The sequence below is a fragment of the Panthera onca genome, chromosome B4, assembly GCF_046562875.1.
Source record: "Panthera onca isolate mPanOnc1 chromosome B4, mPanOnc1 haplotype 2, whole genome shotgun sequence".
In the NCBI taxonomy this organism is placed as follows: Eukaryota; Metazoa; Chordata; class Mammalia; order Carnivora; family Felidae; genus Panthera; species Panthera onca.
Genome location: NC_138345.1, coordinates 137,384,592 through 137,406,494, shown reverse-complemented (window position 1 = coordinate 137,406,494; position 21,903 = coordinate 137,384,592). Strand labels below are relative to the sequence as shown.

Below are 21,903 nucleotides of genomic sequence, written 5' to 3'. Positions count from 1 at the left end.
CAGACGGTCCCCGGGAGAACCTCGGGGGACACGAAGGGGCTGCTCTGGGCTCGCTCTAGCCCCGTGGTGACACTGAAGTGGGCAGGTCTGTGTGGTCCTGCAGCCTGCCGGCCCCGGGGGGCCTCCTCGCGCATGCGGGGGTGTGCACACGCGCACGTGTGATGGAGCGGGCCTTGCACAGATGAGCCCCTGCCTCGTGCAGTTCACGTCAAGCCAGGCAAGGACCCACGAGGCCATGACCGCCGCGTGCCCGCCGCAAGCACGGGCATCTCTCTGCTCCCATTCACAGCAGATGATCTTCTAGATTTTCTAGAAGGAGCCTCCGGCGCTCCTGCCCCGAGTGTCTCCCTTCCACTGTGTCCACGGGGACGGCCTGGCCGAGGTCACCAGGGGCCTGGGTGTCACCAAATCCAGTGGGTACGCCTGTCCTCCCGCAAACGCCCTTCCCTCTCCCGGGACATCAGGGCTCCAGGCTCGCCTGCTCTCTCCCACCTTGAGCGTGAGGGCTGTGGCGCCCCGTCCCGGCGGCTTCTGTGTCCACACTCGCTCCCACGGCGAGCTCGCAGGGTCCACACGCTAACGTCTCCCAGGCTCATCGATCACCACTTCTCACTGCCGCGGGGCTGTGGCGCCTCGATCCCCAGGTTCTGAGTGAACTCCTGGCCTCCTCCAAGCTGCCACGTCACGGCCTTCCCGTCTCGGCAGACGGCAACACCGATCTCCTCTCTTCAGGGCCAAAATCTGTGAGCTTATCCACCCACACCCAACGGGTGAGCAAAACGTGGCACTCCCCTCCAATTTCGCCCCGAATCTGTCTCCCTCTCACGCCTTCCGCTGGACCCACGTGGCCGAAGCCACTGCTGCCTCAGTCCGGGCTGCTGTGAGAGTCCCAGAGGGAGACTTTAAGGCGTTAGGTCACCTCACTCTTCACCTTGAGACCCTCACGTGGCTCCCAGCTCACCCAGTGCCAAAGCCAGAGGCCTCACAACAGCCTCAAGGCCCTGCCCCACCAGCCACCAGCTCCTGCCTCGGCTTAGCCACACTGGCCTCCTTGCTGCGGCTCAAACACACCAGGCTCACCTCTGCCCCAGGGACTTTGCACGTCCTGTTCCCTCCACCTCAGGGACTTTGCATATGCTCTCTTCCCCACATCTCTGTGTGGCTCGTTGCCTCAGCTCCTCGGGGTGTTAGACGACTGTCTCCACCAGATTTAAAGTGTCTCCTCCCCTCCACACCCCACCCGCCCCCTCCTCCCCTCCAGCCCTCTGTGTAGCCCTCACCACCCGCTGACTGTGAACGTATTCTGCTTGTTTCTTTCTGCGCCTCCCCTCTGGAATAAAATGAGTTTCTCACAAGGATTCACATCTGTCCGTCTGTCTTGGTCACTGCCGTGTCCCCTGGACTAGGACCTACCCCCGCAGGACACAGACGTCATTTGCTGGAAGAAGGGATATGAGAACAGTCCCAAAGGGCCCATCCAGGGTGCTGTGGGGGTGCGGGGTGGAGTAGCTCAATACTCTGCCTGCAGGGGTGCGGAGGGCGTGCAAGAGGCGATGACCCTGCCCTGGGCTTTGAGGGATGGGTAGGAGTTTACCCAGAGGAGAAAGAGCTGAACGTCATGGCTGAAGTCTGGAAGAAGAGAGAGGCCACAGAGTGTCTGGGGTCTGAGGCCTGGGCTGGTGTGGCTTGCGCACAGTGGGGGGAGGGGAAGGGACAAGAGTGCTGAGTGCCGAGGAGGACAAGGACAGGTCTAGGCTGAGGACGTCTCTCCAGCCGGGGAGGAGGGGCTTAAAAGCCGGCAGTCCCAGCCACAACTGGCCGTGGGGGGTCCCTGGCTCCCGGCTTTCAGAGCCAAGTGGTTAGAGCACCTTTTGCTGAGAGGAGAGGACACTTGACCAGGCTCAGCGGGTGCCCGCGGGACCGTGCAGCCAGGTACAGGTGGAGGCCGTCTGTCACAAGCAGCCCCATGTGACACACGGTCCAGGTGCGGGTGGGGTCGTGAGGCCGGACGAGGCTCGCGAGAACAGCATCTCGGGGTCCCAGGACCCACAGCTGGCCTTCTCAGGAAGTCACAAGGGGGTCCTCTGTCCCCACGTGGTCCCTGCCCTCAGTCCACCAGCCCCAGTCCCGGCCGATCGCTGGAATCCCGCCCTGCACCAGGCGCCGGGCTGGGCCCTCTGGGTGACCCGGGGTTCACGGACACACGTACTTCCCACCTCTCGCCCCTCTCTGCGCCCTCTGTGACACCATGACACCGCTGTGACCCTGCTGCCTTCCACCTGCTCTGCGTGTCTGGACAGCAGTGACCTGAGGCCTTGGTCCGTGGGGACCAAGCAGGCGCGGGGGTGGGAACTCACAGACGCCCCCAGGCCGGCGAGTCTCCGGGCACCTTGGCCCACCAGCAGGGCCGGTGTCTTGAGTTTTGTCTCCTTCCACCCTCCTGCCGGGGCCGGGACAGTCCCACCCACGGCGGCCCCACGCGCAGGAACACAGAGCTTTCCGGCCCACCGAGCTCTCAAGCCGCACCATCAGCTGAGACTCACCACGAAGCCTGTCCGGGGGCTCAGACGCGAGGCTCCGTGTGGCCTTCTCTTGTGTCCTCCTCCCTACCACGCTGTCCCCTCCCTCCCCGAGGTGGCCGCGGAGGGGGCCGCTAGTGTGGGGGGCAACCTTGGACTTTCCCCGGCCGAGTCCTGGGCTGCTGGCTTGAGTTTGGTCCAGAAAGCTGAGCTGGGGGGTGGAATGGGGAGGTCCCTCCTGGGGCGGAGGCCCTGAGTGCAGGACAAATGCCCAGCATGCCACTTGGGGCCACTGAGGCAGCCCGGGCAGGAACAGGGAGGTGTCCTGCTGTTCCCCGTGGCCCCTGCGTGCCTCGCTCGGGTGGACTCAAAAGCTCTGAGCCCCAGTGAGCCCTCTGGGGGCCCGGCGTGAGCCTGGGGGAGCTCCGGGGGGCATCACCAGCTGTGCGATGGGGCGCCTCTGAGAGTCTGTGCCTGTGAAATTGGGGGTTGAGAGCCCCCAACCCAGCTGCCCTTTCATATGGTTACGCGGTCAGGCATAGCGCTGGGCCCGGTGCCTTCACCCCATCTCTGCTCCACAGGATCCCAGCACAGGGGACACAAGAAGTGTCTGTGCCTCTCAACTCCATCCAGTCCCCTCCAAGGGACCCCCCCCCCCCCTCCACCTCCTACTTCCCTCAATGAGGCCTCCAGCCTCAGGGTGAAGTCAGGCCGCAGCCCATCCCGGGCCCAGAGGCGGCTGGGCCATCACCCTGGGAAACAAGCTGGCTGCTGGCCAGGGTGTGGCCCTGGGGTGACGGGCGGGCTGTGCCTCCGGGAGAAGAGAGAGCGCCTAATCCCTGGGATTTGCCGTGAAAGCCGGGACCCGGCCAATCACTCGTCACCCGGCAGGGACAGCCTCGCTGTTGTTTTCAGAGGGAATTTCTGAATCTGCTCCGTAATGTGTACTGATCCCGGGCCAAGCTTTCTGAATCAGGCGGCCGGACGGGGTCAGCAGCACATGTTTAACCCCTTAGGGGGTAATGATTTTAAAGAGGTGATCTGGGCCCTTGCTGGCTGGGACAAGAGATGGTGACCTGAAGCCAGATGGCTGGGTGAGCAAGCGCTTTGCTCTGAGAGAGGCCCCGGCCTGGCGGTGGGGGGTTGGGGGAAGGGAGGACAGGGGTGCCATGAGGTTGGTATCTTTGCTCACAAGCCCTTATATCAGGGCAGCTGATGTCGTGCACTGCACACGAAAGAGGCTGCAAAGGGTACCCCCGTAGGGTTTTGCAGTGCGCAACGCATTCAGCTGGACGTGGCAGCCGGGCCACGCCCCATTTCTGTCTCCCTCTGAGACAATAACAGGTACGGAGCCTACAGGAGCTCAGACGGCAGGATGCTAGGGAAGCTAAGAGGCAGCTTCGTGAAAGCAGGCTCTGTAGCTTGGGTGCAAATGTGTAGCACAGCACCCAGCCCAGGGCCCGGCCCAGGATGTTGTGCTGAATGAGCAGGATGATTCAAGGATGACAGAACCCGGAAGGCATGGCCTCCACCATCCTGCTTCTGGCGGGCCTGCCTCGCCCGCGGAGGCCACCACGCGCTGATTCCATAAGCCCCGGGCAGCCGGAGCTGCTGTGGGGCGAACAGTCTTGGCCCGGTCCCAAGCGCCTCCCTCTGGACTGTTGTCCCGTCGGGGGGCACAAGCTCTCTCCTGCTCCAGCTCTAGGTGGCTGCCTCACAGGGACTCATTTATCCCCTAACAGCCCACCCCGCCGTGTTCAACTCCGCTCCTACAGGGCGGTCGCTGACCCGGCCACGAAAGCGTTGTGGCAATGTCGCCGAGATGCAAACTGAGGCTCAGAGAGGTTCTGCGACCTGCCTGAGGTCGCACAGCTGTAAAGAGAGAACCGAGAAGCAAGCCCAGAACGCCTTACCCCAAGCTCAGTGCTCCGACTGTGCTCACAGAGACTCAATCCTGTCTTGCCCCCAAAAGGGCCACCCCAGCTACTGGTATTTTTCAAATGGCAAGCTTGAGGGGCGCCTGGGGGGCTCAGTCGGTTAAGTGTCTGACTTGGGCTCAGGTCACGATCTCGCGGTTCATGGGTTCGGGCCCCGCGTCCGGCTCTGTGCTGACAGCTCGGAGCCCGGAGCCTGCTTCCGATTCTGTGTCTCCCTCTCTCTGCCCCTCCCCTGCTTACGCTCTGTCTCTCTCTCTGTCTGTCTCTCTCTCTCAAAAATAAACATAAAAAACATTCAAATGGTAAACTTGAAATAAGAGTAATAATCCTTATACACTCCCAAGTGAAATTTAGAATGCTATTTCAGAATGAAAATGCTCTTAGTTTCCTTTAAGAGGGGTACCGTATGAGGGTGTCAGCACCCCCGTCAACGCACATCACGCTTCAGCACAGACAACGTGGGAAGCGGGGACTGTCAACCCCTTTCCACGGAGAGGGATCCGGTGCCGTTGGGATGGGCTTTCTGCACACTCATTGTGCACCAGGCACTGCTGGGGGCTTTCACATAATTGTCTGATCTAATTGCATTAATGGGCGTCTATAATTAGGGCACATCCCTTCCAAACCTGACTTAGGTAACCATCTCTAGGGTGAGTGGGACGGTCACGTGACCCTCCATTCATTCAGATTTTACCAAGCAGCCGCGGTGCCGGGTGCCGGGAGCCGGAACGGGAACGCGTTTCAGTTTCTCGGGGGCCCCAGGGGTGCCAGAGCCTCCCACGGGGCTCGGGGGCTCGGGGCAAACCAAGAACAGAGCTGGCACCTTGCGGACCTGCTCACCAGCTGCGGCTCTGACCGGCTGGCTGCAGGACCCGGGGGCGGCCCTTCCATCATTTCTTCTCCGAACAGTGATGCCCACCCGGGGTGGGGGGGGGCGTCCCACGAGGCGGCACAGGGAGCGTTCACGAGTGAGGAGGACGCTCAAGGGCGTAGACTTGTAAAAGGGCTCCGTGCGCGGGTCTGAGCGAACGCACGCGTGGCCAGCCGGTGGCTTCTCCACTCGCAAGCAAAACCGGGCCGGACCTCCAGATCCTGTCCCTGGGCCCCGGGCGGCCTGGCACGGGGGACACGAGGCCGAGCCCTGATGTCAGAGGCCCATGCCTTCTCCACGCCAGCCAGCATCAAACATCTCAGAAACCAGAGCCCGCGTGCGGATTCGCGCGCATCTGACTCCACTCAGCCACCTACGCTCACACGTACGCCCCTCCACACACACTCATGCACACTTACCCCCAGGTACACTCACCCTCCCCCCCCATACACACACACACACACACACACACACACACACACACACACGCTGTCAGACCAGAGGGCTTTCCCAGAGACCAATTCACACATGGAGGAGAAACTGACTTTCGCTTCAGATTTGCAGGTTATGCTTAAGGCAAGTTTCCAGCCAGAGAGTGTCCTGCCCAGGCTGCAAACAGCCCCGCTAGGTTGCAACTGCTTTTGGGCGGTACAGCTTGGCCCAGGCTGAGTAGATCCCTCTGCAGCCTTGTGCCCCCCGCCCCCCATCAGCCCCCTGCGGGCAGATGGGGAAGCGGCAGGGTCTCCAGCAGCAGCCCCCTGCGCGGCCGCCCGTGGGAACAAGAGCGAGCGGGCCCTGGTTGGGTGAAGAATCAGAGAAGGATGTTCCAGGACCCTGTGCCCCCCCTCGGCACGGTGGTGTTTAAACCTCGCCTCTTGACCACGCAGATCGGAAGGAGTTCTTTGCTCGCAAAGGGGGGGCCCGAGACCCGAGACCCGAGACCCCATAGCCAGGAACACTGCGAGTGCTCGAGCTGGAAAGGAGATGCTTCACTGCCTCTCCTCTCTGGCTGCTGCTGATGCCGGTGGTAGAGACGCCAGCTGGTGTAGGCCAGAGTGCACAGGGCTGCACCACGCAGGCCATGGGACGGGAGGCTCTGGGGACAGGCGGCCCAGGTCCAAGTTCCGTCCTCCAATGCTCCCCAGCTGAGAGGCCCTGGCAAGCCACTTGGTCCCTCTGGCCTCAGCCTTCTCATCTGTGAAGTGGGGACAACCCCCATCGCAGGAGGCGGCAGAGGGATCTAGAAGCAGGGTGGACAGCTCAAGCCCCCCAAGGAACATCACGGACCACCGGTGGCTCCCTGTGGGCCACAGAAGTCCTGGGAGTCCCGGCCCCGTGACCCCTCCCAGCCTCGCTTCTCGCCCTCGCTGTGCATCCTCGATGCTCTGGGAGCACCAAACTGAGAGTGGTGGCTTCCCACCCCGCCTCCTGTCATGCTGCCCCCGGGGCCAAGAACGCCTCTCTGCCTGGCTTGCTCCTACTCAGCTGTCAAGACCCAACACCGGTGTTACCTCTTCCAGGAAGCTTCCCTTGACTGCTCTGTGAGGCCAGTGGGTTTGGCCTCTCCTCTGCGTGCCCAGCACATTCCACACAGCCCCGGGAGGGTCCAGTTTGGCGTCCGTCCCCCTCTCCGGGCTGGGAGCTCCCAGAGAGCGCGGGAAGAGCACCTCTCAACTATCTTAGCCTCCAAGAGCCGACCCAGGGTCTGGCCGCAGGAGGCCTCCGCGTATTTCTGGAACCACGGGGAAGGTTAGGTGATGGGGCCACGGAGCGTAGGCAGGACCTCCAGACACACAGCATTCCGTAGGAAGCATGTGATGCGTGTGCGTGCGGTTACCGGAGCCCAAACCTGCGCTTGGTGCCGTGTGGTGGCAGGTCCCTGGGTCAGTGAAGAGTGTCGTTGTTCCAAACCCCGGAACTCAGGGAGGTAACCGTTGAGAGTTGCCGCCCTGTAGGCAAGTTAGGGCGAAGGGCTGAGCGACGCTTGGGCAGAGACACTCCAGGATTCGTGTAGTGCTTGTCTTGAAGCCTCAAGGCCACCCTTCGTGAGTAAAGACCGCCCCCCACCCTTCAAACTTAGGTGGTCAAGATGTCCACGGGGCACCTGGGTGGCTCAGTAGGTTAAGCATCCGACTCGACTTCAGCTCGGGTCATGATCGCACGGTTCGTGGGTTGGAGCCCCGCATCCCTGGGCTGACAGTGCAAAGCCTGCTTGGGATTCTCTCTCTCTCTCTGTCTCTCTATCTCTATCTCTCTCTGCCCTCCCCCCCCCCCCCCCCCGCCCACCCCGCTCTCTCTCTCGAAAGAAATAAACATTAAAAAAAAAAAAGGTTCGAAACACCAGCATGCTGAGTAAGGGAACGGGGCCTGGGCTACCCTTCTCGTGTTTCTCACCCGGTCACGGCCAAGCCCACCCCAGGCACCACCTCCTCCCGGCAGCATGGGCTGATGTGCCCAGGCAGGGGGACTGGGCTCTGCACCCACAGCACCTCCCACCGTGCTCTCCTGTCGCTCTCTGGGGAGTCAGCCTCCCTAGAGGCAGACACCGCATGTCCCCCGCTCAGCGCATAGTAGGTGCTCAAGAAGCATGACAGAGCGGGCAAGCCGGTCAACTGAGCGGTCCTGGTGCCCTCCACGCCCACGGGCCTCCCCAAGCCCGGCCAGCGGGGAGCGAAGTGACTGCGGCCAACATTAGATTCCTGCAGATCTCCACCATTTAACCGTGGGAGCGGCCTGCATCTGAAGCGACAGTTCATACCTGCGTGAAACTGATCTGAGGTGTAGTTTATGGCCAGGGTCTCTGAGGCCATAACACAGGGGCGGTCACAGTTGGAGCCAGAAGGTTCGTGGAAATCTCATGAGGCCCAACGCTAACGCCACGGGTACCGCGGGCACTGATTTGTTCTTCTGTGTCTGTGCTCGTTTTAGTAAAATTACAGCCTTCCCGTTAATTACGCACAGACTGAAAAACAAAACTCTCTAGTCCATCGGGGAAGGACAGTTAGCAAACCCGCCTCTTGTATTTCAGTTTATTTTGAGGGTGGGGGGGGGGGTTGGAGCTAACTACCTAGTAGTTTTAGGGCTGTTCTTATTTTAATTAATATTATTAATTATAAAGGGTGCCCACTAATGCAGTCAAATTTTAGGGGTCCCGCCTCACACACCAGGGGCCAGCGTAGAGGACCCCATTAGAAACAGGAAACGTGAGGGGCGCCTGGCTGGTTCAGTGGGTTAAGCATCTGACTTGATTTAGGCTCAGGTCACGATCTCACGGTTCATGGGTTCAAGCCCCGTGTCAGGCTCTGCACTGACAGCGTGGAACCTGCTTGGGAACCTCTCTCCCTCTCTCTCTGCCCCAGCCCTACTCTCTCTCCCTCAAAATAGACTTAAAAAAAAAAAAAAAAGCCACCAGGAAACGTGAGATGTACCACCCAAAGTGGGCTGGGGGCCCTTTCTTGCCAGGGAGGGGTGAGGGTCTCAGGAAGCTGTTTCCCCGTGGAGCCTGTGTGTGAGCTGGGGTGGTCTTCTCAGCGTGGCCTCGGGTAAATACGTGATCACCTACTGTATGTCACTGCCTGGTGGGGAACCCTCAAGTCCACGAAACGGCTATGTGGCAGCAAAAAGCTGCCAAGACCCCGTCAGTTTACCCCACTGGCCAAGGATCAGGCCAGCTGCACGCAAAATTAAAAGGCAGCTCTAAAAGGCAACTCAAGGGGCTCCTGGGTGGCTCGGGCAGTTAAGCTGCCGACTTCGGCCCAGGTCATGATCTCGCGGTTTGTGAGTTCGAGCCCCGTGTCGGGCTCTGTGCTGGCAGCTCGGAGCCCGGAGCCTGCTTCGGATTCTGTGTCACCCTCTGTCTGCCCCTCCCCTGCTCGTGCTCTGTCTCTCTCTCTCAATCTCTCTCAAAAATAAATTTTAAAAACACATTTAAGAATTTTTAAAAAGCAACTCCAGCCTAGTGCTGTCTCTAGCTCCCCCTTGGCTCTGGGGAGGCTTCCATGAGTCCCTCCCCCCATCACAGCCCCCATTCCGGGGCAGTCACCTGAAGGACCCCTTCCCCACGCAGCCCCCGACTGCAGCCAGTAGCCTGCACAGCGAACCATGAACCCGGGGCCGGATGAGGAAGGCTTTTGTAGTGGCCCGAGAATACCTCAGGCATTAATAGGGCATTTTTGCACAGGCAGAAAATGCATTTTTCATTTTTCACTGACAGCTGGTTAAGGAGGAATGCCACAGGACGGCTGCTTGGGCCTTCCACAGACAGCAGGAGCCGCCTTTATCCCCGCTAAGAACGGGCTTTTAAAGGATACGTTAGGGGAAGGCCTGGCCCTTTTAGGTTCTGGGTGGACTCAGGGCACTTTTCTTCTGTTATTCGGGGGAAGAATGAGCTCAGTGGCCTCAGGGTCCTGGCGGTCTGTACCCTTGTTATTTCTCTAGGACCCAAATTCTCAGTCACTTTGCCCAAGTCAGCCCGGGCCATCAGCGGGCTCCAGCTCCGGTGTTCAGGGAGGACCGGGCTCCAGGCCCGCTCTGCCTCCAGCGCCCCTCACCCATGAATGGGGACAGTCCCGCCAGGTCACGGGGTTGTGGCCGGGGAGGAAACACCTGCCCCTGGGACTCACTGTAAGCCACTCCTTCAAGTGTGTGGAGACTCAGCTCAGACCACACCTCCTCCAGGAAGCCTTCCTGACCCCGGTGTCCAGTATCCGCAAAGCGCATGGCCTAAAGCGGGGAGGGGTTCAGCCAACACCTGTGAGTAGGTAGGTGTCCTTTCCCGGGTACGACAGGCAGCGGGGGGCTGCACAGTGGTTCACACTGGGCCCAGAGCCCCCGGATCCTGCTGCACATGGCAGACAGGAGGCTTGCGTGGCTCTGGAAGACACTTTCTTCCTTTCCCAAGGACATCAAGGGTTTCTGCCTAAGACATTGCTTGAAAAGAGAACAGCACCACTAAAAACAAGTTTGCAAACCCCGCCCCCCACCTCCCCGGGCCCCAAGGTGTTTCTGATGCCGGGTCCCGGGTGCTTACTTAACTCAGCTCCCTCCTTTGCCCCAGGGAGACAGTCACACCCGTCCCTGAAGGTATTTGTGAGAACCGAGCCGAGCCCCGGACGGACGCGGGGTGAACACGTGGCTTGCAGGCTGCTCACACCTGGGCTCAGGGCCAGCAGCGAACCATCCAGGGCAGGTGGACACGCCTGGAGCTGCCGTGCTGTGCCCGTGTCCAGGGCCAGCATGTGCCAGCACGGCTACCCCAAGAGGCCCAGAAGCCCCCGGGGGGGCACAGGAGTTATTTGGGACAGAGGCAGGGTTAAGGAAGTCCAGGGAAGGGACCCTAAGCAGAGAAATAAGGCAGCAACGATCGGGTAGGTATAGAGACGAGAGTCCAACCCAAAACACGCCCGGGTCCCGCCTCAGCGAGACCTTGCCATCCAGACTCCTCTGGCCTCAGTCCTCTACCCGGGAGAGGACGCTGGCACAGGCAAACTCCAGGACCCCGGCCAGATGGGCCTCCTGCAGTCACACCGAGGAGTGGAGGAAGCCGGGCCCACCCGGACGTGGAACGCATTCCCCGGGGCCAGCCCATCCCTCCTCCACGAAGCACCAGCCTGGATTCCAAAGACCAGGGCACGCGTGACCAAGTGCAGGGAGGGACAGCCGCTCTTGTCTTTGTGGCCTTATCCACATTCCATTCCCAGGGGCTCCGTTCTGTTCCCCGCTCTGCCCCGGGGCGCCGTGAGAAGGACAGCACGCCCTCTCGCCTCTCTGGGCCTCGGTTTCCCCCTCTACAAAGAGGAATCGGGAGAGACGGTCTCCAGGAGCCTCCAGGCTCCGACACGCCAAGATTTTCTGCCCCAGTGGATGGGAAGCCGAGACACGGAGACTCCCGGGTTGATTCTGTCCAGAGGACAGATGCGGCTAGAAAAACGCACTGGTGAGCACTGGATCGGGGCCCAGCCGCTGCCCAACCCCCTGGCTGGGGTCACCCGGGAGGGATTTAGCGGGGAACCGAAGGGGCCACCCCCCGAGAGCCCTCGCAGGCCACAGAGGCTTATCGGTGTCTTCAGTGTCAGATTTTCATGATGGGTTTGTGGGGCCGTCTGTCTCCCCGGCTGGAATGCAAAACATTCACCTGTGGACCTGCACTGCCCGGCCTAGGGCCTGGCACAGACGGGGGCTCGGGGAAAAGAGCAGGAATGGAGAGAATGAACGAGTAAATCCGAAGGTTCCAGTCCTGCTCGTACGGTTCCAAGGCTGTGATTTACCCCGCGTGGAAGCCACGCCCACAGGGGTGGCAGGAGGGGGCCTCCCGGGCACCGCTGTTGCAGGTGAGGCACCACCACCCCACCCAAGCGGAGCAAACCCTGACCCTGCCTCCTCCTGCCTGCCCTCAGCCCCAGGCCCCGGGGGTCCCTGAAGGGCCTGTTCATCTAACATGGGGGAAACTGAGGCCCAGGGTGTGCAGAAGGTTTCACGACGGCTCACAGCCAAGCTGCATATGCCCTCCCCTTGGAATCCCAGGGAGGACTAATGTACCATTAATTGTAATTAACTAATTATTCCTCCTGCGAACTAGCGGAGGAGGCGGCTGGGGGTGGGGAGCCCCTAAATGACTCAGTCGTGTTTACAACATGCAAACCCATTTAAGAGCTTGTAAAGTCGCTATAAATGGCTCTTTGGCAACAGGGGAATAACGATTCCCTGTCTCCAGCTGCCGGTTTAACAACAACGGCCGGCGGCCCCGGGGGCGCGGGGAACAGGGTTCTAAGATCCAACAGCGCCACCTAGAGACCTCCTTCCAGAACGTTCTGCTCCAGGGCCGACCACTCTGCCGCTTCTCCCCGTGGACGGACCCCTCACAGAATCCAGGGCCTAGGAGACCACGAAGCCCAGTCCCTCCTGCCCCCGTTCGCCGCGGAGAAACTGAGGCCTACGTGAGGAAAGGGCCCGGACCTCGGGGGCTCAGCTGCTCTGAAAACCCTGGGTCTACATCTAAGTCCAGAATGGTACACGGGATTGTTTTCACTCCCCGAGAACTTAAGGTCTATAAAAACGTGACCGTTCAGGAGAGGTTTATGAACCACTTACCCAGACTCACCTGCTTCCCCGCCTGGGCCTCTGATGGAGCCCTTCCCCTCCCTGTCTGCCCCAGCGGAAGGGCCCCAGCCCTGCTCTGTGCTCCCATGGCGGGGCGGTGCCCGGGACCTGCCAGGAGGGACAACATCTGGACACACCACAAGGCCAGCCGTCTGGGGCCGAGACCAGAGCTCAGGCTCTGACTCCTCATTTGCTTTCCTTCCGTTGCACCACCAGAATAAAGATCCTAACAGGTCCCACTGACCTGGGGATTGGGTCCTGAGACAAACACCTTGCCTGTGAGGTATGGCCAGAAGCTCATGGTTGTGAGACACAGAGACTCAGTTAATGCACCCATTCACGGGTGGGAGACGGGCCCAGCCGGGAGCGGACCCCACTCCAAGCCCGCGGTTGCCCTGGGGGTCCCCAGCTGGCCCTGCAGGACAAGGAAGGCTCTAGGAGGGGGGCTCAGACGGCAGCTGGGTGGTCCAGAGAGGTCGTCCCAGCAGACCGGCACGGCGGGCCTCTGCCAGGCCGCTGGCCGGGAGGACAAGGAGGCGTCTGGACAGACCTGAACGCCTCCGGAAACTCACCCACAGTCATGCCGTCCATGTAGCGCTTGATGATATCGAAGGAGTCTCGCAGGTTCCCTTCCGTGATGTCGAAGATGATGTCGGCGTGATTGGCGGGATACATGGGCATGATGGCCCGGAGGAAGATGATCTCTGCGAGAAAGAAACACAGCATGGAGAGCCCAGAAATGCACCCCTGGGTCACGGGCACCCGGTGCCCGGGAGCCCTGCACGGAGAAGGCGGAGGGGTCCTGAGGGCTCACAGGTCGCAGCCTGTTCCCCTTGTTATCAGCGGGGAAACTGAGGCCCGGAGAAACCTTGGATCTTCTCTGAGGTCATAGAGTAATCGGCAGTGCCAGAGCTGAGGAGCAATTAGTAATTAGTCATAAATCTTCCCAAAGCTGGAAGAAGGGGAAGGGAGGTGGATGAGAGGCAAAGGGAGGGGGGTCAATAAGGGCAAGACAGTGGGTGGTCTCTTGCCCACGGTGATGTGGGTCAGCAAAGCTGCCTCTCCGGGAGCGCCGGGCAGATGGGTGGCTGTGTCTACCTCCGCGGCCTTCTGATACGAAGTGGGACAGACTACCCTGGGCTGGGGGCGCGAGGCCCCGATTCTACCCTGGCTCTGGATGATCTGGAGGCGTCCTCCCTCTGGGCCTCGGTTTCCTCGCCTTTGGAGTGAAGGAGGCTGACTGGTGGTGCCCACTGAGGGTCCTTTCAGCGTTAAAGGTCAAGGTCTGGATCTGTTGGGCCCGTGACGCCAACAGGCGTCTCCAGCCACGCTCCACTCCCTGCAGAATCCACTCAGAGACCGGCGCTGCCCTAGAGGCCACAAAACCGGCCGTTAGCGGTTTGGGAAGGATTTGTATGCGGTTGGCTTGAACGTGTCATTTTGCACGCGGCAGACCCCAGTCGGCGATTTTCTCCGAGTCCGTGCCTCGCTGCGGAGATCCTGTGCCGCCCCTTTGCCAGAGGAACGAGCTCCGTCAGGCGACCACGTCCCTGGGGAGCCTCTCCTGCCCTCGCCACCCCTCTCTCCCCCCTTCCCACCTTTTATGTTCTGGCATGTGCTCTCGCGGGACCCCGTCGCAGGGTAAACACGGGGTGTGGTCACGCTGGCTCAGCTATACATCTGCCCTCAGAGGCTCACAGTGTCCTTCCTATCGCTGTGCCCCAGAGCCCGGCCTTGAGCCTGACACCCGGGAGGCCCGGTCAACGTTTACTGCAGGAATCAATCACGGTGGAGCTCCTCCCAAGGCCAGAGATGAAACCCCTCCCCTCCCGGAGGAAGCGGGGGCAGGAGATCACGGCAGCCCCAGCATGGGGGATGTACACCCAGCAGCAAAAGGCGTGCAGAACAGCACCCACACACAGCCTCCCACCAGGTGCCGGCAGGGGCGGGGGTTGGCACACTGCTCTACTCCTGGGCTCCCTGGATCCGATCCAGCCCCTCTGTGGTCAGCATCGGGTGCAGCCCCGTAATGGCTCCCAAAAGCCTTGGACTAGAAGCCCCAACCCCACCCACCTTAAGGCTTATCCTTTCCAGCCTGTCTCTTACCAAGCCTCCACCCCTCCCAGCCAGGAGACCTGGGCTTAGTTCCTCAAATGCCCGCTGTCCCCCAGACTTACCTCCAGACCTTTCCAGAGGAGTTCTGCTCCGCTTGGCACCCCCCTCTGTCCCTGCTCCCCACTTGCACTACGAACCTCCCACTCAGACCCCGGTGGGGAAGTCACTTCCTCCCAGAGGCCCTCCCTGACTCCCCAGCGCTCGGCAGAGAGCCAACACCCAAAAAAGATATTTGCCGGACAGCTGCGACCCAGAAGAAGCACGCCCTCCTGAGCCGAGAGCCCGGAATGGGCCGGCACGGTGCTGTGCGCTCGGGGGACACAGAGGAGATGCGGAGGCAAATCTACATCTTACCAAGGAGACGCTCCTTGGGGCCAAGCTCTCGGCTCAAGCATTGGGAGGCCCCTGAGGGGGCTGCCTCGCAGGGACGTCTCTCTTGCGGGGACCTGCCTTGGGGCCCCCACGCCGATTCCAGCCGTGGGAGTCGCCACTCACCTTCAGGGCGGGTGAACTCTCGGAAGGTGGGCAGCGAGACAACAGTATGGGAGATGGTGTGCACGGGATCCAACACGCAGGTGACGTCGTTGGGACGGCAGGACTTGATGCAGCGGACAGTGTCTGTCTTCTCTTGGCGGAGCCTGGGGGGAACCACAGCACAAGAGGCGGATGGGAATGTCGCCACCGCCACTCCCACAGAGACCCAGGATCCAGGAGGACCAGCAGGTGGCCAGGTGGGGAGCGCCCGTCCAGAGGCGGCTCCCGCGGAGAACCGCAGTGGCCTCCGCGGCCCGGCTGCTCGGCGGGGATGCCTCGTGGCCCTTCCTGCGACCTGGACCGGGACCCACACTCCCGTTTTCACCGGCCCTGGCTGTGGGTGAGCGAAGCTTGGCTATTTGCCAATTCCGTTTCTACAACTGCAGACACATTTGTTCATCCGCTCACTCAACAGGTGTGTTTTCAGGGCCTGCTGGGTGCCGGGCACCAAGGGTGCCGAAGCAAACGTGGGAGACACGGTCCCGCCTTCCCGGAGCCCTGGGTCAGGTGGGTCGCAGGGGGGGTAAGTGAGAGAACGGGCACGCGGTGCCCAGCTCGGCGCCCGGCACAGAGAAGTCAAACCCACGGTGTCCTGCCACAGATCGGGAGGAGGGAGAAGAGGCGGGGGCTTGTTTCAGGTGCGCGTTTAAAATATGTGGGCTAGAAACATTTTAAATCCTCTTTATTGTAAAATAAAACACAAATGCAACACCCACCCGGAACAAAGATGTAGTTTAATGAGTCATACGGTCACTGCTCAGGTCACGAGAGAGATCCCTCATCCACCACCCGAGTCCCCATCATGCGTCCAGATCGATCCCAGCGCCCTCCCGCACCCCCCGGGACCCCTGTCCTGACCGTCCTAGCAGTCGCCTACCTGGGCTTCTTCATTGTTTGTATCATACAAGCATACACCTCGAGACACAGTCATTTAGTCTTGTCCGTTAGAAAAACGTGTTGCTTCTCAAGTCCGTTTTAATCCACAGGTTGCCTCTCTATCCTTTCATTTCCCAGACGGTTGGCCTGTTAAGAAACTGGAAGCCTTTGAGCCGTACGGCCTCCTCCACGTGGTCTCGTCGGCTGCGTCCTCCTGGTGCGATGTGGCGTGTGCCTCTGTCCCCTGACTTTCTTGCACACTGGCTGCTGGATCCGGACCTGACCAGATGCAGGCCCAGTCCCTTTGGCAAGGTGACAGATGGTGACGTGTCTTCCATCAGGGGGCACTTGGCGTCTAACTATCTCGTAGGGCCTAAAGCCACTGATTCATCGGGGCTTACAAAATGCTGGTAGTCTGGTTCTATCATTTCTTCTTAGTCTATTAGTTGGAATACTTCTGCAAGGAGTATTCCATATGCTACTCATATGCTATCTGGTTACCGTGGGGTATAGTTCACAGAAGAAAAGCAATGATGCCCGATTCTTGCCTTATTTTTATGTTTTCAGGACCATGAGCTAGCTCTCTCTCATCATCCAGAGGCTACCCGTTGATTTTTTCAAGTATCGGTATGAACTCATGGATGTGAACTGTTTGATGGGTTTCAACCCACTGCAATGATTATCCTTTGCTGGAGCTCAAGTTTTCCCATCTTTGTCCAGAGGGAAGATCAGAGTGTCTCCTGTGTCCTTTCGACTTGGCCCCAGTAATGTCCAGTAGCTCTCTTGCTCTCTGGTATGACGGGGCGGTCCAGCCTTATTTTGTACTTCTACTGCCCCAGCTACATCTCCGAGAAGTCTTTATTTTGTTTTGGTTTTGGTTTTTTAGTGGTAAACGGTATTTCAAGACCACAATCTAGATACCAGATATGTTTGGTGCTACTGGGTTGGCCATTTCTCCCAGGCCTATTCAGTGGACATTTTTAAAGGTAAAATATATCATGAGTTCCTACTGATATTTCTGATTCAAAATGAGAACCACACAGACTTTTAATCTCTTCTGTATTACAGAGGAATCTCTTTTCTTCCGTATCATAATCCTGGTTCTTAAGAACACAGGAGATGACAGAATATCCCATAATTATTTATTTAGTTATTCTATATGCTGACACAGTAGTCTCAGAAGAGCAAGACTAAAATTACCACCACCACCACGAACACAATTACTTAAAATAATATATATATTTTTGGATACATCCTCCCTATTCTCCCTGCAGGTTTTATAGACGTGCTATATCTACGTTGTTTGGACAGACAGCAATTCATATTTATCTACATTGTTTGGACATATAGCAATTCATTCTATATGCTGTCCTTACAATACTCACTTAGTTGTGGTTGGATAAGCAACTATGCTTAACGCTTGCAGGCTGATACTTTTGCATGTTGATAATGGTTTGTGTCCTTTGTACACATGAGTCTGTTTCATTGGGCATATACTCCTTGGCTTATGTTTTCTTGAGGGTCCTAAGTATTCATCTTCTTCCAGCATAAGTGTTGCTGTGAAAAAGTCTGATGACAACATACTTTTTCCCTTTATAAGTCACTGCTGTTTTTGTCTAGATGCCCACTGTTTGTCTTCTCTTTCCTTTCATTTTTTTTTTTAATGTTTGTTTATTTTTGAGAGACAGAGAGAGACAGAGCACAAGTGGGGAAGGAGCAGAGAGAGAGGGAGACACAGAATCTGAAGAAGGCTGAGCTGTCAGCACAGAGCCTGATGTGGGGCTCAAGCCCATGGACTGCGAGATCATGACCTGAGCCAAAGTCGGTGCTTAACTGACTGAGCCACCCAGGTGCCCCTGTCTTCTCTTTCCTTTAAAGTCCGATAATTTGAGGCCCCCAGGTGGCTTACTAAGTTGAGCATCCGACTCTTGATATCTGCTCAGGCCATGATCCCAGGGCTGTGAGATCGAGCCTCACGTCGGGCTTCACTCTGAGCGTGGAGCCTGCTTAAGATTCTCGCCTTCCCTCTGCCCCCTCCCCTGCTCACACTCTCTCTAAAATTAAAAAAATAACAAAGTCTGATAATTTTGCTAGACTATGTCTTGATATTTGCTGCTCTGAGTAGATATGTTCAGGCATGCTGTGTTCTTTCAATGTGGCTTTTCAAATCTTTTTTTTTTTTTTTTTAAGTTTCTGGAAACTTGCTTGAGTTACCATTTTTAATACTTATTTCTTTCCTTTGTTTTGGGTTAGTGCTTCAGAGATTTCTATTATCCGTATGGTGGGTCTTCTGTGTGTGTCTTCTATGTCCATCACTTTCTCTTCGAGCCTTTCCATCTCTTCTACTTCTTTTTTGACTTATAAAATTTGTCTTCTTTTTGGTCGCTCTTTCTCTGAAATATTTCTGAAATTGTTTTTTGCTTTAGTTTTAAATTATTTCCTGGGTTCTGTCACTTTATTTCTCAGTTTTTCTTAATTCTGACCCACAGTTTTCTTACATTTTTGATCATTTTCTTAGTGCTCTTACTCTGTTTTGATATAGGTTACAGTTTTGATCTAGACTGTGAACATCTGTTACTGATGTATTTTCATTATCTGGAGGGATGCCATTCTGTTCCTTATTATCTCCTTTCTTACAATAATTTTTGTAGGAGACTCAACCTTGCTACTTTTTGGTTGATCATTTTCAAGTGGAATTAGTCTTCCTGAAATTTTAGAAAAAGGCACATTCACAGTTTTTCTGACTTCACAGAACTCCCTTATCTGTCATTTGGGGCAGCTGGCCCTCTGCTATTCCTCTACATTTACCTGGACCTTCTTTATCCAGTCTGTTGTCTCTTTCCTACTCAACTCTGCATTTCCCACCCAGCAATTTCTCCATAGTGTGAGATCCTGACATTAAGGGAAGCCCCGCCGGCTCAGTTTCAGGGGTTCCTAGGGGCTAGATGGCTCCGTTCCCTCAATGCTTCCATGAGCTCCTTGCACGCACTGGAATGGACTGAGTAAATGCCTCCCAGTCTCAGCCGCTGCTCCAGAATTTGTCCTCTGTATTTTCTAGGGAATATCTGTTGACTATTTTGGAGTCTCCCACTGCTTTCTTCTGCACAGGTGCTGATACCATGCTGATGGACATACACTGTATTTGGGGGTTCGTAGGGATATCCTGTCACTTCATTTAGTTGTGCATATTTTCTGTAGATTTAAATTTTTTGTCTAGTTGTTTGTGTGTTTTGGGTTGGAATCCAGAGAGCTTCAAACACTATGCTGCTGCATCTTTCCAGATTCTCTGTGCTAGAGGGTTTGCACACATTATCTCACTTAGTCTTTTGGTTTATTTATTTTTGGTCAGTACATCATGGACTCTATTTACTTAATGAAAACAGTGATGCTGCTATGTGAGGATAAGGTTACTACCAAATGACCATGTAATGTAATAAAATTTTAAGTTTCTCTACCCAAAATCTCATAGCTGAAATGGCTTTTTTTTTAATTGTCAAGTTAGCTAACATACAGTGTAGTCTTGGCTGCAGAAATAGATACCCGTGATTCATCACTTATACAACACCCAGTGCTCATCCCAACCAGTGCCCTCAATGCCCATCACCCATTTTCCTCAGGGCCCAAACTTCCACCCCCATCAACCTTCAGTTTTTTCTGTGTATTTAAGAGTCTCTTGTGGTTTGCCTCCCTCTCTGTTTGTACCTTATTTTTCCTTCCCTTCCCCTAGGGTCTTCTGTTAAGTTTCTCAAGTTCTACACATGAGTGAAATCATTTGACATCTGTCTTTTTCTGACTTATTTCACTTAGCATCGTACCCTCCAGTTCCATCCACGTTGTTGAAAATGGCCAGATTTCATTCCTTTCCGTCACTACATCTCACTTAGTCTTTACAGCTCTTCCCTCTACACTACACTGCCTCCTCTATACTTGGGAATCATAGAATAGGGCTTGTATCCAATGATTTCAGAGATGAGGCCAGATGTAACAATCCAACCGGCACTGACTGATCCCAGCAATCCTATCTGCTTCACGGCATTCAAGACAGCAGGGGACAGGGTTTCGGAGGACAGGAGGCAGAGCCAGACTGCCTGGGTGTGAATCCCAGCTCCACCTGAGACCAGCTGTGGGACTCTGGGCAAGTTACTTATCTGCTCTATGCCTCCATGTCTCCAATGTGAAGTGGGATCATAACCGTATTTTCCTCACAAGGCTGTTGGGAGAGTTCAATTTAATGCTTGGAGCAGTACCTGGCCCTCAGCAAGCAGTACATGTGTTAGCTATCATAGTCATGATTATTATCATTACGATAACGATAGCCATGATTATTATCATTTGCCCTGGGGAGCTTGGGTTAGGACAGTGATGGGAGTCAGAAGTGCAGAGTCCTAGGAGTCCGAGGTGGTGGCAGTGACCTTAGACACATCCAGACCCTCTGAACCTTCATTCCCCATTGAACTCAAGATCCAAATGGACACTCACATTCCCTCCAGTGAATGAAAAAGCCAACACTTATTGACTGCCGACTATATATACCAGATAGGGCCTCATCTGCAATCACATGTAATTTTCAACATAATCCATGACGGGGGCCTTGAAGCTCTGAAAGGCAAATGACTTCTCCAAGGTCACAGAACTAGTCAGTGGCCAGGAGGACATTCAAACTCTTGGTTATTATTTTTTTTCTGCACTGTATGATCTCAGCAGCACGATGGAGGACTATGACGGTATAGCCCCAAGGAACTGCAGGGCAGAGAGAAACCTCCAGGCAGTGCAGATATCAGCCCCACATATGCACTCGGGCGCACACACAGAGACAGCAGAGGCGTCCTGAAATGGAACGGGCCACCTTAAGATGTAGGGACTTCTACAAACAAGGGAGAGCGCAAGCTAAGCTGGATGGTCAGTTGGTGGGAATGTCGTACAGGGGACTGTGGCAAACTCTGTAAGGTCACTGCATGGCCTCTAAAGCCCCTGAGCATTTCCCCCCCACTCAACCCTCCTAGACATGAAGGAAAAGGGCTTCTTCCAACCTGGATAATCTGGAGCATGGGGAAGGAATACTTGAATACAATAACCGGATCCCTGCTGTGCCTTGCTAACTTCACAGAAGAGGGGATATTTGAACTTAGCCTTGAAAATACCATCCATCGATCATCCATCCATCCATCCATCCATCCATCTACCCATCCATCCATTCATCCACCTTCCCATCATCCATTCATCATCCGTCCATTCATCCATCTGTCCATCCATTTATTTATTCAGTTGTTTACTGAACTCTTTCTACAGGCCAAACACTGCAGGTGTCGAGAATACAGACATAATCCGTGTCCTCCGAAAGGTCCCAGTGCAGTAGGGGTAATAAAAAGTAACAATCACAAGATAACAGGGAAAATGTGCAGATGAGCTCAGGTTAAGGAAAGGCTTCACTGAGGAGATGGCTTTTGAGTTAAGCCTTCAAGAAACATAGCAGTTTGTAGGAGGGTGGCAGGGCACACGCTAAAGCCAAGAGAAGGCACATTCAGGGGAGGACAAGCACCCCTGCAGGACTAGAACGAGGGGATGAGCTAGGATAGAGTTGAAAATGTGGGCAGAGGCTAGATCGAGCATGGCCTTGGATACCATTCCAAGAGAGCCGGACTTGACCCGCTGGCAAATGAATCACAGACGGTCCTAACGAGAGAGGGACATAACCAGGCTGGCCCTTCAGAGGGGCCCTCTGGCTGCAGCTTGGAGAATGCTCTAGAAGATGGGAGACTGGGAGCCGGTACAGACCAGACATGCTCAGAGAGAGGTATGGGAGACAGAGTGGAAGGCTTGAGGTGACTGGCTTCCACGGTAGTTCAACTGCCACTCTGTCGACAGGCACAAGGCACAGCGTTTACTGCGCATGTGTCTTCCCTGCCGGACAGCGAGGCCAGCACACCCTCCCCGCACCAACTTACACGGAACT

The 21,903-nt window shown here is 56.5% G+C and overlaps 1 protein-coding gene across 1 annotated transcript in view; it reads right to left on the bottom strand.

Annotated features, from left to right (window-relative positions):
• FBLN1 (fibulin 1) overlaps positions 1 to 21,903 on the bottom strand; it is an 88,120-nt gene that overhangs the window by 10,163 nt on the left and 56,054 nt on the right. The window contains exons 15-16 of the mRNA XM_078449315.2: positions 15,036 to 15,178; positions 12,998 to 13,129 (exon numbers count right to left, since the gene is read on the bottom strand). Coding sequence (XP_078305441.1) covers positions 12,998 to 13,129; positions 15,036 to 15,178 — 275 coding nt within the window. The remainder of the gene's footprint in view (positions 1 to 12,997; positions 13,130 to 15,035; positions 15,179 to 21,903) is intronic.